This window comes from Trachypithecus francoisi, unplaced genomic scaffold, assembly GCF_009764315.1.
Source record: "Trachypithecus francoisi isolate TF-2019V2 unplaced genomic scaffold, Tfra_2.0 Contig00159, whole genome shotgun sequence".
In the NCBI taxonomy this organism is placed as follows: domain Eukaryota; kingdom Metazoa; phylum Chordata; class Mammalia; order Primates; family Cercopithecidae; genus Trachypithecus; species Trachypithecus francoisi.
This window is the reverse complement of record NW_022680496.1, coordinates 75,001-89,586: the sequence shown is the minus strand read 5'-3', so window position 1 is coordinate 89,586 and position 14,586 is coordinate 75,001. Positions and strand designations below refer to the sequence as shown.

At 41.0% G+C, this 14,586-nt stretch overlaps 1 protein-coding gene across 3 annotated transcripts in view; it reads right to left on the bottom strand.

Moving 5' to 3' along the window:
* ULK2 (unc-51 like autophagy activating kinase 2) overlaps positions 1-14,586 on the bottom strand; it is an 89,805-nt gene that overhangs the window by 12,893 nt on the left and 62,326 nt on the right. For all 3 annotated transcript variants that reach the window (XM_033189792.1, XM_033189960.1, XM_033189878.1), the window contains 4 exons: positions 13,057-13,137; positions 10,975-11,261; positions 9,692-9,879; positions 9,217-9,320 (listed from right to left, as the gene is read on the bottom strand). In XM_033189792.1, the coding sequence (XP_033045683.1) occupies positions 9,217-9,320; positions 9,692-9,879; positions 10,975-11,261; positions 13,057-13,137 (660 nt within the window). The remainder of the gene's footprint in view (positions 1-9,216; positions 9,321-9,691; positions 9,880-10,974; positions 11,262-13,056; positions 13,138-14,586) is intronic.

The window sequence follows — 14,586 nt, the reverse complement described above, 5'->3', positions numbered from 1 at the left end:
AAGGTGGGTGGATCACCTGAGGTCAGAAGTTCGAGACCAGCCTGGCCAACGTAGTGAAAGCCTGTTTCTACTAAAAATTCAAAAAATTGCCGGGCGTGGTGATGCGTGCCTGTAATCATAGGCCTGACTCAAGAGCCTGAGTCAGGAGAATCTCTTGAACCCAGAAGGCAGAGGTTACAGTGAGCCGAGATCGTGCCACTGCACTCAGCCTGGGTGACAGGTCGAGACTTCGTCTCAAAAAAAAAAAAGAAATCAAAATAAAGACATTCCCAAATAAACAAAAGCTTAGAGAATTCACTGCCAGCAGACCTGTCTTACAAGAAATACAAAGGACAAAGGATAGTTCTTCAGACCAAAAGTAACTAACTCCAAATAGTAATCCCAATCTGTAAAGATAATTATAAAACACAAACTGTATAGTTCTTCTGTTAACTGATTTAAAAAGCAACTGTATAAAACGTGTATACAGTTGCATTGTCAGGTCTATAGCATATAGAAATGTAAAGTTCATTTAATTATTATTATTATTATTATTATTTGGAGATGGAATCTCACTCTGTCGCCAGGCTGGAGTGCACTGGCGAGATCTTGGCACACTGCAACCTCCGCCTCCTGATTCTCCTGCCTCAGCCTTCCGAGTAGCGGGGATTACAGGTGGGTGCCACCACGCCCAGCTGATTTTTGTATTTTTAGTAGAGCCGGGGTTTCATCATGTTGGCCAGGATGGTCTCGATCTCTTGACCTTGTAATCCACCCGCCTTGGCCTCTCAAACTGCTGGGATTACAGGCGTGAGCCCCCGCGCCTGGCCTTACTTTTTATTTTTTTAGAGAATGGGTCTCCACCTGTCACCCAGGCTGAAGGGCAGTGGTGTGACCATAGCTCACTGCAGCCTCGAACTCCTAAGCTCAAGTGATCCTCCTGCTGCAGCCTTCCACGGTGTTGGGATTATAGGAGTGAGCCACTGCACCCAGCCAGAAATATATTTGATAATAATAACATAAAGGAGTCAGATGGGATTAAAACTGTATTAGGGTAAGGAAATGACACCAGATGGTAAATCAAATCCACAAAAACAAAAACAAATCAAGAGAACCAGAAATGATAATTAAGAAAGTTAATATAACAAACTATAAACACATACTTGCTTTCTTTTGTTATCTCAGCTTCTTTTCAAAGACATGAAATTACAAACCAGAGTAAGATGGCAAAATAGAAGCCTCCACCAATTGTACAACACACTCCCCCAAAATTTGCGCACAATAAAGCACCTTTATAAGAACCAAAACTCAGGTGAGTAATCACAGTACCTGGTTTTAACTTCGTATCACTGAAAGCAGCACTGAAGAGGGTAGGAAAGGTAGTCTTGAATTGCCAGCACCACCCTCTGCCACTCCCCTGGCAGTGGCTGTGTGTGGTGAAGAAATAATCTGTGTACTTGGGGGAGGGAGAGTGCAGCAATTTGGGGACTGCACATTGAACTCAGTGCTGCCCTGTCACAGCGCAAAACAAAATCATGCTGAACTCAGCTGGTATCCGCCCACAGAGGGAGCACTCAGACCAGCTGTAGCTAGAGGGAAAGTGCCCATCTGAGTGGCCAGAATGTGAGTTTCTGCAAGCCTCGCCACCACAAGCTGAAGCGCTCTGGGTTCAAAGTGAACTTGAAAGGCAGTCTAGGATTGAACTTGAAAGGCAGTCAAGGAATGCAATTCCTAACCAAATCCTGGTTCTGTGCTGGGCTTAGAGTCAGTGGATTGGGGCACGACCTAGGGAGACATCAGACAGGGCTTCTAAGTGAGGTTTTGTGCCATTCCTCCTCCCAAACCCAGGCAGCGCAGCTCACAGCAACAAAAGTGACTCCTTCCTTCTGCTTGAGAACAAGAGAGAAAGGTAAAAAGGGCTTTCTCTTGCGTCTTGGATACTAGGCTCAGCCACAGTAGGACAGACTCTGCGCAGAGTCGTGAGACCCCCATCCCAGGCCCGAGTTCCTGTTGACATTTCTTTTTTTTTTTTTTTTTTTTTTTTTTTTTGAGACGGAGTCTTGCTCTGTCACCCAGGCTGGAGTACAGTGGCCAGATCTCAGCTCACTGCATGCTCTGCCTCCTGGGTTTACGCCATTCTCCTGCCTCAGCCTCCCAAGTAGCTGGGACTACAGGCGCCCGCCACCTCGCCCGGCTAGTTTTTTGTATTTTTTAGTAGAGACGGGGTTTCACCGTGTTAGCCAGGATAGTCTCGATCTCCTGACCTCTTGATCCGCCTGTCTCGGCCTCCCAAAGTGCTGGGATTACAGGCTTGAGCCACCGCGCCCGGCCTCCTGTTGACATTTCTAGACACACCCTGAGGCAGAAGGGAACTCACTGGCCTTGAAAAAAAAAAGACCCAGTCTTGGCAAGATTCATCACCTACTGACTGAAGAGTCCTCAGGCCCTGAGTAAGCAATAACCACTACCCAGGGAGCATGCTTAGGCCTTGGGTGAGACTCTAGACATGCTGGCTTCAGGTAGTAGCTTGATCACAATGGGATAGAGCACTAAGCAGGCTCTTGGGGTTCCCAAATCTAGGCCTAGGCTCTTGGACATTTCTGGACCTGCCCTGAAGGGTGGGGTCCTAGGCCTAGTAGCACTCAGTACACGCTGACTGAAGAGCCCTTTGGGCCTTAAGTTAACATCAGTGGTGGCCTGGCAGAACTCCTTGTGGGCCAGTGGTGGTTATGGCCACAGGGATAGGTTCCTCTGCCTGTGGTAAGGGCGGGAAAGACTGGGAAGGACTTTGTCTTGTGGTTTTGAGTGGCAGCTTCGCTGCAGTAGGATAGGACACCAGGTAGATTTCTAAGGTTTTTAAATTCCTATCCCTGACTCCCAGATAGCATCTCTGGACATGCCTGGAGCCTGGGGAACTTGTTGCCCTCAAAGGAAGGACACAAACCTGGCTGGTTTCACCACCTGCTGATTTTAAGTCCTGGGGCTTGAGCGAACATAAGTGGTAGCCAGGCAGTGGTTATAAAGGGCCTTGGGCAACACCCAGGGCTGTGCTGGCTTCACGTCTGAACCAGGTGGTTCCAGTGGTGGTGGCCACAGGGGTGTTTGCATCACCCCACCCCCACTTCCAAGCAGCTCAGCATAGAAAGAGACACGCCATTAGTTGCTCACCTTTTGATAAAAAGTTAGGGAACAGAACAAAAGTCTCTACCTGGTAATCCATAGAATTCTTCTGGATCTTATCCAAGTCTACAAGTCTGCAAGAACTACAGCATTATTGGGCTTAGAGCCCAAGTCCCGTCAAATACCTGGAAAGTCTCCCCAAGAAGGATGGGTACAGATTGCAAAGCCCAGATTGTAAAGACAACAGTAAATACCTAACATGTCAATGCCCAGACACGGACAAAAATCTACATCAAGACCAGTCAGGAAAACATGAACCTACCAAGTGAACTAAATAAGGCACCAGGGACCAATCATGGAGAAACAGAGATATATAACCTTTCAGACAGAGAATTCAAAACAGCTGTTTTGAGAAAACTCAAGGAAATTTAAGATAACATGGAGAAGAAATTCAAAATTCTATCAGATAAATCTAACACAGATTGAAATAATTAAAAGAATCAAGTAAAAATTCCAGAGGTTAAAAATGCAATTGACATACTGAAGAATGCACTGGAGTCTCTTAATAGCAGAATTGATCAAGCAGAAGAAAGAATTAATGAGCTATGAAAATAGGCTATTTGAAAATACAGAGGAAACAAAAGAAAAAAATGAAAAAGAATGAAGGAAGCCTACAAGATCTAAAAAAATAGCTGCAAAAGGACAAGTCTAAGGGTTATTGGCCTTAAGTAGAAAGACTAAACAATGACCTGATCAAAAATAATAACAACAACTTTTCAAAAGGTAGACAGTACAATAACATGTAGAGAGAAACAACAAAAAGTTAAGAAGTAAGGAGATAAAATTAGAGTATTTTTAGTTTTCTTATTGCTTGTTTATGCAATCAGTGTTGTCATCACTTTAAAATAATGCATCAGGGCCAGGAGCAGTGGCTCACGCCTATAATCCTAGCAATTTGGGAGGCCAAGACAGGTGAATCACCTGAGGTCAGGAGTTTGAGACTATCCTGGCAAACATGGTGAAACTCCATCTCTATTAAATACACAAAAATTTGCTGGGTGTGGTGGCAGGCGCCTGTAATCCCAGCTACTTGGGAGGCTGAGGCAGGATAATCACTTGAACCCAGGAGGCAGAGGTTGCAGTGAGCCAAGATCGTGCCATTGCACTCCAGTCTGGGTGACAACAGCAAAACTCCATCTCAAAAATAAAAAAATTAAATTAAATCGAATTAATGGATAGTATTTGCAAGCTCATGGTAACCTCAAATAAAAAAACATATACTGGATACACAAAAAATAGAAAGCAAGAAATTCAGTGATACCACCAGAGAAAATCACCTTCACTAAAAGCAAGAAGGAGGGCGGGAGGAAAGAAGGAAGGAAAAAGAAGACCAGAAAACAAATAACCAAATGGCAGGATTAAGTCCTTAGTTACCAATACAAACATTGAATATAAATGAACTAAACTCTTCAATCATGAGTTGAAAGACACTGAGTGGCTGAATGGATTAAAAAAATAAGCCCCACCTATCTGATGCCTATAAGAAACACACTTCACCTATAGAGACACACATAGACTGATAATAAGAGGATGGAAAAGGATATTCCACACAATGGAAACTAAAAAAGAGCAGGAGTAGCTATACTTACATCAGACAAAATAGATTTAAAGACAAAAACCATAAAAAAAGACAAAGGTCATTATATAATGACAAAGGGGTCAATTCAGCAAGAGGATATGACAACTGTAGATATATACGCACCCAACACTGGAGCATACAGATATATAAAGTAAATATTATTAGAGCTAAAGACAGAGATAGACCCCAATACAATAATAGCTGGAAACTTCAGGGCCCCACTTTCACACTTGGATAGATCATCCAGAAGAAAATCAACAAAGAAACATCAGACTTAATCTGCACTATAGGTCCTAATTGATATTTACCGAACGTTTCACCCAATGGCTGCAGAATATACATTCCACTCAGGATATGGATCATTCTCAATGATAGACCATATGTTAGGTCACAAAACAAGTCATAAAAGATTAAACAACAACAACAATGCCGGTGTAGTGGCTCACACCTGTAGTTGCAGCACTGTAGGAGGCCGAGGCGGGCAGATCACTTGAGGCCAGGAGTTCGAAACCAGCTTTGCCAACATGGCAAAATCCTGTCTCTACTAAAATTACAAAAAGTAGGTGGGCACAGTGGCTCAAGCCTATAATCCCAGCACTTTGGGAGGCTGAGGCGGGCAAATCACATGAGGCCAGGAGTTCCAGACCAGCTTGGCCAACATGGTGAAACCCCGTCTCTACTAAAAATACAAAAAAAGCTGGGTATGGTGGCACATACCCGTGGTTCCAGTTACTCAAGAGGCTGAGGCAGGAGAATCACTTGGATCCAGGAGGAGGTTGCAGTGAGCCAAGATTGCAGCACTGTACTCCAGCCTGGGCAACAGGGTGAAACTCTCTAAAAAGAAAAAAGAAAAAAAAAAAAAAATTACAAAAATTAGCCAGGCATGGTGGTACACACCTGTAATCCCAGCAACAAGGGAGGCTGAGGCACAAGAATCGCTTGAATCTGGGAGGTGGAGATTGCAGTGCACCAAGATCATGCCACTGCACTCCAGCAATACCCCGTTTACACACACACACAAAAAATTTTTTTGAAATAATATCAAGTATCTTCTCTGACCACCATGAAATAAAACTAGAAATTAATAAGAGGTATTTTGGAAACTATATAAATCCATGGAAATTAAACAATATGCTCCTGAATGACCAGTGGGTCAGTGAAGAAAGAAGGAAATTGAAAAATTTATTGAAACAAATAATAATGGAAACACAACATACCAAACCTTTGGGATTACAGTGAAAGCAGTGGTAAGCGGGAAATTTATAGCTAAAAGTGCTTACACATCAAAAAAGAAGAAATCTTCAAACAACCTAACAATGCATCTTAAAGAACTAGAAAAGCAAGAGCAAACCAAACCTAAAATTACCAGAAGAAAAGAAATAATAAAAATCAGGACACAAATAAACAAAATTGAAACTAAGAAAACAATACAAAAGATCAAGGAAATGAAAGTTGGTTTATTGAAAAGATAAATAAAATTAACAAACCTTTGACCAGACTAAGAGGAAACAAGACCCAAAAGCCCTCATGAATGGATTAATGCCATTATAAAAGGACTTGAGGTTAAAGGACAAGCCCTCTCCCGCCCTTCTGCCTTCCACTATGTGACGAAGCGGTAAGACTCTCACCAGAGTAAGTGCCTTGATCTTGGACTTTCAGCCTACAGAATGGTAAGAAAGTAAATTTCTGTTCATTATAAATTATGTAGTCTCAGCTGTTCTGTTATAGCAGCACAAAATGGACTAAGAAAGATTTCAATATTCACTAAATTGATCTAATAATGCAATCTCCATCAAAAACCCAGCCAGTCTCTCTACAGAAACTGACAAGATCATGCAAAAATTCATATGGAAACTCAAAGACACCCCTAATAACCAAAACAATCTTGAAAAAGAACAAAAAAGAAAAACTCCTATTTCCTGATTTAGAAACTTAAGACGAAGCTACAGTAATCAAGGTAGTATGGTACCAGCATGAATTGACATATGTATCAATGAAATAGCTGAGTCCAGAAATAAACATATTTATGGTTGTATTAGTTCGTTTTCCTACTGCTATAAATAACGCCCGAGACTGGGAAATTTATAAAGGAAAGAGGTTTAATTGACTCACAGTTAAGCATGGCTGGGGAGGCCTCAGGAAACCTACAATTATGGTGGAAGGCAAAGGGGAAGCAAGGCACTTTCTTTTTTTTTTTGAGACGGAGTCTTGCTCTGCCGCCCAGGCTGGAGTGCTGTGGCCGGATCTCAGCTCACTGCAAGCTCCGCCTCCCGGGTTCACGAGCAAGGCACTTTCTTGACAAGGCAGCAGGAAGGAGAAATGCCGAGCAAAGTGGGGAAGAGCCCCCTTATAAACCCATCATATCTCGTGAGAACTCACTATCACCAGAACATCATGAGGGAAACTGCCCCCATGATTCAATTACCTCCACCTGGTCTGTCCCTTGACACATGGAAATTAAGGGAATTACAATTCAAGATAAGATTTGGGTGGGGACACAAAACCTAACCCTATCAATGGTCAACCAATTTTTGACAAGGCTAGCAAAACAACACAACAGGGAAAGAATAATCTTCAATGGTGCTGTGACCACGGAATAGCCCATCCAAAAGAATAAAGCTGGATCCCTTCACCACATCATCCATAAGAATTAAGTCAAACTGGACCACAGACGTAAGTGTAAGAGCTACATCTTACACTTTTAAAATTAGAATTATAAAGCTGTCGGAAGAAAATGCAGAGTTAGGCAAGGTCCAGATGCAATTTAAGGAATGTATAGGGAAACCCAAAGACAACAGGAGAGACAAAAACAAGGATACCAGAGAAAATTTTAGCCCCTGATACCCACAGCTACAGCAAACACTAAATAAAGCTTAACTCTGGGCCAGATAAACAAAAAACCTCATACTAAAGGCCTATTTAACTCAGTTTTTAAACAAAGTATATCATACTCAGCCTCAATTAAAAGGCATGCTAAAAGGCAAAAATACAGTTTGAAAAGAGAGAGCAAGTCAAACATCAGAACCAGACTCACATATGGCAGAGATACTGGAATTAATATCACACTGGGAATTTAAAGTAATGATAATTAATATACTAAGGGCTCTAACGGAAAAAGTGGACAACATGTAAGAACAGATAGGTAATATAGACAGAGAGATGGAAACTCAAAAAGTCTAAAAGAAATGCTAAAAATCAAAATCACGGTAACAGAAACAAAGAATGCCTTTGATGGGCTCATCAGTAGACTGGACTTTGCCAAGGAAAGAATCAGTGAGATTAAAGATATGTCAATATCTTCCTGAAACTTCCTCAACTAAAAAGCAAAGAGAAAGAAGAATGAAAAGAAGAAGAAGAAAAAAGAACAGACTAAGAACAATGGAGCCAGTGCCCGGCTAGCTCAATCAGCAGAGCATGAGACTCTTAAGAACAATGGGCCAACTATAAGAGTGGAACATATACTTAATGGGAATACCAGAAGAATGAGAGAGAAAAGCAGAAGAAACATTCAAAGCAGTAATAATGACTGAAAAACTTCCAAAATTAATGACAGAATCAAACCACAGACCTAGGAAACAGAAAACACCAAGCAGAATGAATATGAAAAAATCTGCATCTAAGCATATCATATTCAAACTTCAGAGAATCAAAGACAAAGAGAAAATTCTGAAATAAGCCAAAGACAAAAACACACCTCACCTATAGAGAACAAGGGTAAGAATTACATCAGACTTCTCTTTAGAAACTGAAGGGAAGAAGAGAGTACAGTGAAATATTAAATCCTACAGTATTCTCTTTGGGTTAGAAACCATGCTGGCTCAGATATTTCTTCCTTTGGATGCTAGTGGGGAAAATTAAAAAATCATAGAGAAAAAAACAAGATTACAATAGTGATTCTCAAATTTGAGTGTCCACAATAATCACCTGGGAGTGTATTACATATATTGACTCCTAAAAACCCCCAGAAAATTTAAGCAAGCAAGTCTGGAATACGGAATTAAGAGTCTAGAATCTGCATTTTGTTTTTGTTTTTTGACACGCAGGCCAAGTAATCTAGATATGTATGGGTGGTTATGAACATACAGTCTCTGGAGCAACTCCGAAAGGTTCAGGGGTCTCAGTGACGTATGGGTCTTTACAAAATCCAGTTACTGTAAAGTAAATGCTCAGGAGTACATGTAGGTTTAGGCCAACTTTGACCAGTATTATCCTACTGACAAAAAAAAAAAATCTTTGTCAGAACTCCTTCTATTAATAACTCACAGACTGCTGCTCATCAAGATACTGAATAAGCTCCTGCTGTGAATGGGCTACTGAGGAGGAAGATGAGAGGATAGGTATGACATCCAGAACTGTAAAATAATACATTTGTGTTGTTTTATGCCACCAAGCATGTGGTGATTTGTTACAAAAGCAGTAAGAAACTAATACATATGCTAGCAAATTATGTGCCTAAAAAGAAACTTCATTTTTCTTACCTATATCCATTGGTCGTTCTGTATTTAAACTGTCTGTGCTGCCCTGATGTCCACCTATAGGAGTCTTTCCTTGTTGATCTGATAACCTCCCAGTACTGACAGATCTAAAAAGAATGGTGATGTTTTTAATAAAGGAAAACTACACTTTTTAAAACTAGAAGGGTTAATAGGAAGTTAGAGAATGAGGAAACAAGAAATAGATACCAAACAATTCAGGGTAGAGATAAACTTCAATAATAAAAATAAAGGACAGAAATAGAATATTCAAGAAGTTCAGGAAGAACTATGTACTTACACAGTTACAGGAAGCATCTATGGTTTTCAGAGATTCTAAATGTATGCAGTACATATCAATAACCATATGGCATAAATCACCTGCTATACTAATGTAGTCTTGCTGCTTGTATAATAGAAATCTATTTGTTTTACTATTACAGTTTTCATGTTTAAGGCTAGAATGGAAACAGTCTTTTACCTGCCAAACACTGCCTTGCTCTGCTGCTCAGCCCGCTGCCTCTCACTTCCTTGCACTAAGAGGCAATGGGCACATTCCCGTGGCTCATTCCCATCTTTGGATTGTTCTTCAGCAGGCCCATGATGAGTAACCAAGGCTAATAGGTTGGAAGATGCTTGCGTTTTAGGGATTTTGAAAGGAGCTGTGGCCTAAAGAGATATATATGTAAACTAGTTAATATGATGCATCAACTATTCAGTAATGGCAGGTTTGTGTGACCCAGTAGTCAAAAGTATTGGTCAGGGTGGTGGGAAAAACTGTAGAAAGATGCAAACCTTCTTGGAAGGCCAGAGGTTTTACAAAAGCTAGGATTTGGCTGAAGGCAGCCAGCTTCTCTTATCCAGTGCCTGACAGGTTAGGTTAGGTAACAAGGGGATGAAAAAAAACTGATCTAGATAAGTTAGTTTACTTAGGCCTTGGAACCTGGCCTTTAATCATCTACTCGCAATTACCCACAAGTATGTTGACTCAAGGCCTTTGTCATTAAATCTGTACTAAATAAATGCCTGCAGCACTAGCATGTCAGACCCATGGCGGCTACAACTCTTTCTGTGAACGGTCCCCTAGCCCACTCCTTCACTGGATGTGTGTTGGAGTACATTTTTTCATCCACTGCTTCGTCAGGGTCTGCAAGTCAGACCTGGCAGGAGTATGGACTCTGGCGTCAGTCAAACCCAGATTCAAACACTGGCAGCTCTATTTACAGCTTGAGTGACCTTGCACAGTTCATTTAAACTCTCTCAGCCTCAATTTCCTTTTATCAGGATTAAATGGGATCATACACAAAAAGAATTCTGCAAGTAAAGTACTTACATTGCATCTGGCACATAGAAAGTGTTCATTATATTATAGCTATTATTTGCCAGGAGTAGTGGCTCACACCTGTACTTCTAGCATTTTGGGAGACTGAGGCAGGCGGATTACTTGAGACCAGGAGTTCAAGACCAGACTGGCCAACACGGTGAAACCCCATCGCTACCAAAAATGCAAAAAAAATTAGCTGGGCAAGGTGGCACATGCCTGTAATCCCAGCTACTCAGGAGGTTGAGGTACCAGAATGGTTTCAACCTGGGAAGCAGAGGTTGTAGTGAGCTGAGCTTGCGCCACTGTACTCCAGCCTGGACAACAAAGCAAGACTCTGTTTCAAAAAATGAAATAAATAAATTATAGCTATTCTCAAAATGAATCCTTTCCATAAAGTACTATACTAGTTCCTAACCTACAAAAGGGTTTAATAAACACACCTTAGTAGGAGAGCCAATGATTGTTGGCAAAGGAGTTTTAAAGAACCAGTCAGAACTCCGTGGAGAGGACCCCAAGTGCTTGGTGGGAGAAGTTCCAAGGCTGATAGGCCGGCTGGGCTGAGGTGAGTAGCTGTACCCAGCCCCAGCATGGGTTGGGCACACGGGGTCGGAGTGCTGTTTTCTGAGCTTCTGCTTGTTCTGATAGATGTCAGTGAGGGTGGGGGCGCTCTGCAGTCTAGCACCCAATAAGAGGGACTGTGGTGACTGAGCTTGTGGCACTGGAGAACCTAACAAGAAAACAAATGTAACGTTAACCCAAAGTGAAGAAGTGCAGTTCAAAAATGTAAAAATTAAGAAAACAATTTTTAAAATGAGAATTCTGATAAATATCTTATTGTTCATAAGACATTCTAAAAGTGATTTACTTGGCAAGAGACTATTTTTCTGCCATCCTTTGCAAAACAAATCCATTGTTCATATTCTCAGGAGACAGATTTTAATGATTATGGGTTACTCGCTGTTTTTAATCAGTAGCTAGTAAATAACTCAGATTAATGCAAGGTCTGATTAGCACCAAAGAGAGCAATATCGTTAGTGATTAAAGTTAATGAATACAATAAAAACCTACATTGAACAGGATGATTTTTACTCTATATGAATACATACCTTGGTAAATCTATGTAATTATTCTCTTTTCTCACACAGCAACTAAAAGAAAACTCAAACTAACCCCAAATAACTCCTTATTCAAAAAAAAAAAGAAAATAAACAAATATATATAATATGTAGGAAAGAAGATCATAAGATAACAGACCTTTCCCAGATTTTACTTTGTGTAAAAATAACAAGCATGTGGATTTTCTGTACTTTGTCCATTAAATTACACACTAAAAACCGAAAGCATCCATACTCTCACAAAGAAAACACTTGCCTGCAGATATCCTTGCCTCTCAGGGGAAACCAAATCAAGAGTCTAGGAGATAAGGCCCCCTTTTCCCCCCTACAAACCTTGTTGTTGCCAACCCAAGGTCCACTAATCCTCGACTCCAGTTATACACTCTTTGGAGTTTCTTAGAAGCCAAACTATCAAGAATTAACATTAAGAGCATGCAAATATTCTTAGGGACCTAACCATCATTATTCTAAAAACAGAAACCAACAGAAGCTTTGCTGTTGACCACTCCTGGCTTCACCTCATTCCAAACTTGATATTTAATTTTACTGCGCTTTATAAAAATAAATTCGTGTTAAAATCTTATGGTCTGACTCAAGTTATTTAAGCTTCGTTAAAGAGTGCTTTTCTAAGTAACACAGGAGTCCTGTAACTGGTCAACTCCTCAAATATCCATACAATAGAATTTAACTTATAAAGCTGCGTTTCACACATATATTTTCAGGCATATACATATAATAAAAAAAAAACTATATTATTTTATCTGATCCTGACTCATGGCTCTTACCAAAAACAGTATTAATCATTCCGAACGGTGGTTCACACCTGTAATTCTAGCACTTTGGGAGGCCAAGGCAGGAGGATCACAAGGTCAGGAGTTCAAGTCTAGCCTGGCCAATATGGTGAAACCCCATCTCTACTAAAAATACAAAAGTTAGCCGGGCATGGTGGCGCTCGCCTGTAGTCCCAGCTACTTGGGAGGTTGAGGTAGAAGAATCGCTTGAACCCAGGAGGCAGAGGTTGCAGTGAGCCAAGATCGTGCCACTGCATTCCAGTCTAGGCGACAGAGTGAGACTCCAATTTAAAAAAAAAAAGGTATTAATCGATAGTATTAAAGTAATGAAATTTCACTTCGTAAATAATTTTCATTATCTATGTGAAAATAACCAAAACTTAGCCAAATTATTTAATTCCTAAGATTTACTTTCATTAAGGAATCTCATATTCAAAAGGAGGTATTAGATTAGCTTTATGATATGTTAAACCACATTAGACCAAGATTCTAAAAATCAGGATGGCAGAGGAGATAATTCATATCAATTCTGCTCTTTGATAAGACTAGAAAAACACAGCTCAAATCCATTTATAATACAGTTCAAATTATTAATAAACCAAATACATTCTCCTACCTGAGGAGTTTCTACTCCTGGAGTCATGGCCCTGAGGATGCCCACAGCAGCACTGACTAAATTGCTCAGGAATGGTACCAACTACATTAAAAAAAAAAAAAAAAAAAAACCAGATGGGAAAGGAAGAAAAATATCCCAAACCAATAAAAGACAGCAACAGGCAACACATGCACAAATTACACAGTAAATTACTGGTTAGAAAATTTTAAGGAACAAAGGTTTGGTTCAACTAACATTTACCAGAGGACCAATCTGCTGGGCGCTGCACACTAGGATAAAAAGTATAGTATAATGTGCCTTGAAACAAGAACATTAGGGGAAGAAAAGCCACATAAACAAACAAATGCTCCTAACAAGTATGTTCATAAGACAGATAAGTACAAAGAGTTTGTACAAAGTGTCCGGGCTTGGGGAGCTGCAGGGCACGGCTAACAGACAGCCCCAGCTGCAGTCCCTCTGGATCTACCACACTGATGCCAAGGCTAGGCTTCCCCCAGGAGCTGTTCCCAGCCAGTGACTGCACATGGTGGGGCACTAATTCAGGCTTGTTGAAGCAGGTCAGGGAATTCCTCTAACAAGACAATCCAGTGCTTGGGGCTACTCCTTCAGTCTGGCTGAAATCTTCTTAGACCTACATCACAGTAGTCTGAGACTCTTCCTGGCCAGCTCTTCCTCCTTCCTGCCCTCCTTTTCCAGGTATTGGACCTATGTTTGGTCTGAGGGCCCTCCCTGCTTCCTCCTGCTCCTCCCCTTCATTCTTCACAGGAGTTTCCCCAAGTCACTCTCTTGTATATCTAGTATGTTCTATGCATCCATTTCTTGGAGAACTAAAACTAACATAGAGAGAGAGTTAGGGAAGGCTTCAGGGGAGTTTAAGCAGATGAGAAACATATGTCTACAAAGATCAGGCAGCAGGCAGAGATCAGATCCTTAGGGAAGAGCTTTATTCTTGTGTGCAAGAATGAGATTTGGACCTTGTCTTTGGAGACCCTGAAGTACCTCAGGGGCTGCTGCATGGGTGAGAAAGGGCCAAAATTTTATTCAAAGATTTTTCGTCTAAAAACAGCTTTGAAACCATTGCAACAGGTAATGTGGCAATTTAAACTTTTTTCCTTTTTTAACACTATCATTGTGTGTTTTGTCTTGTTTTAAACAGGGCTCCTGAGGAAAGCCCTTCTCTTTCTGTCTCTTCAGATTTCTTCCTGTTCCATCTTAGTCTTACTTCAGCAGTTCTGACTGAAGGTGGGGTCCTCCCTTGGAAGTACTTTTTTGGCAGTTTTGAAATCTGCCACCCCCGGGCCCTGTGTGCACCACCTGTTCTTCCCACCACCTCAATGCCGCCTCTCATACAGCTGCTGTAGTCTCAGTGGCTTTGGCTCTCTTACACATATTTCTGGAGTTTGAGCTTTTATTTCTGTCTCTTGGTTTCACTGAAGATATGGTATACGGTTTGTTTCTCCTTTTGGTAGGGTTTTGTTGTTGCTGGTGTTGTTTGTATTGGCATTCTCCTTATTACAGTACCAGGAGAAG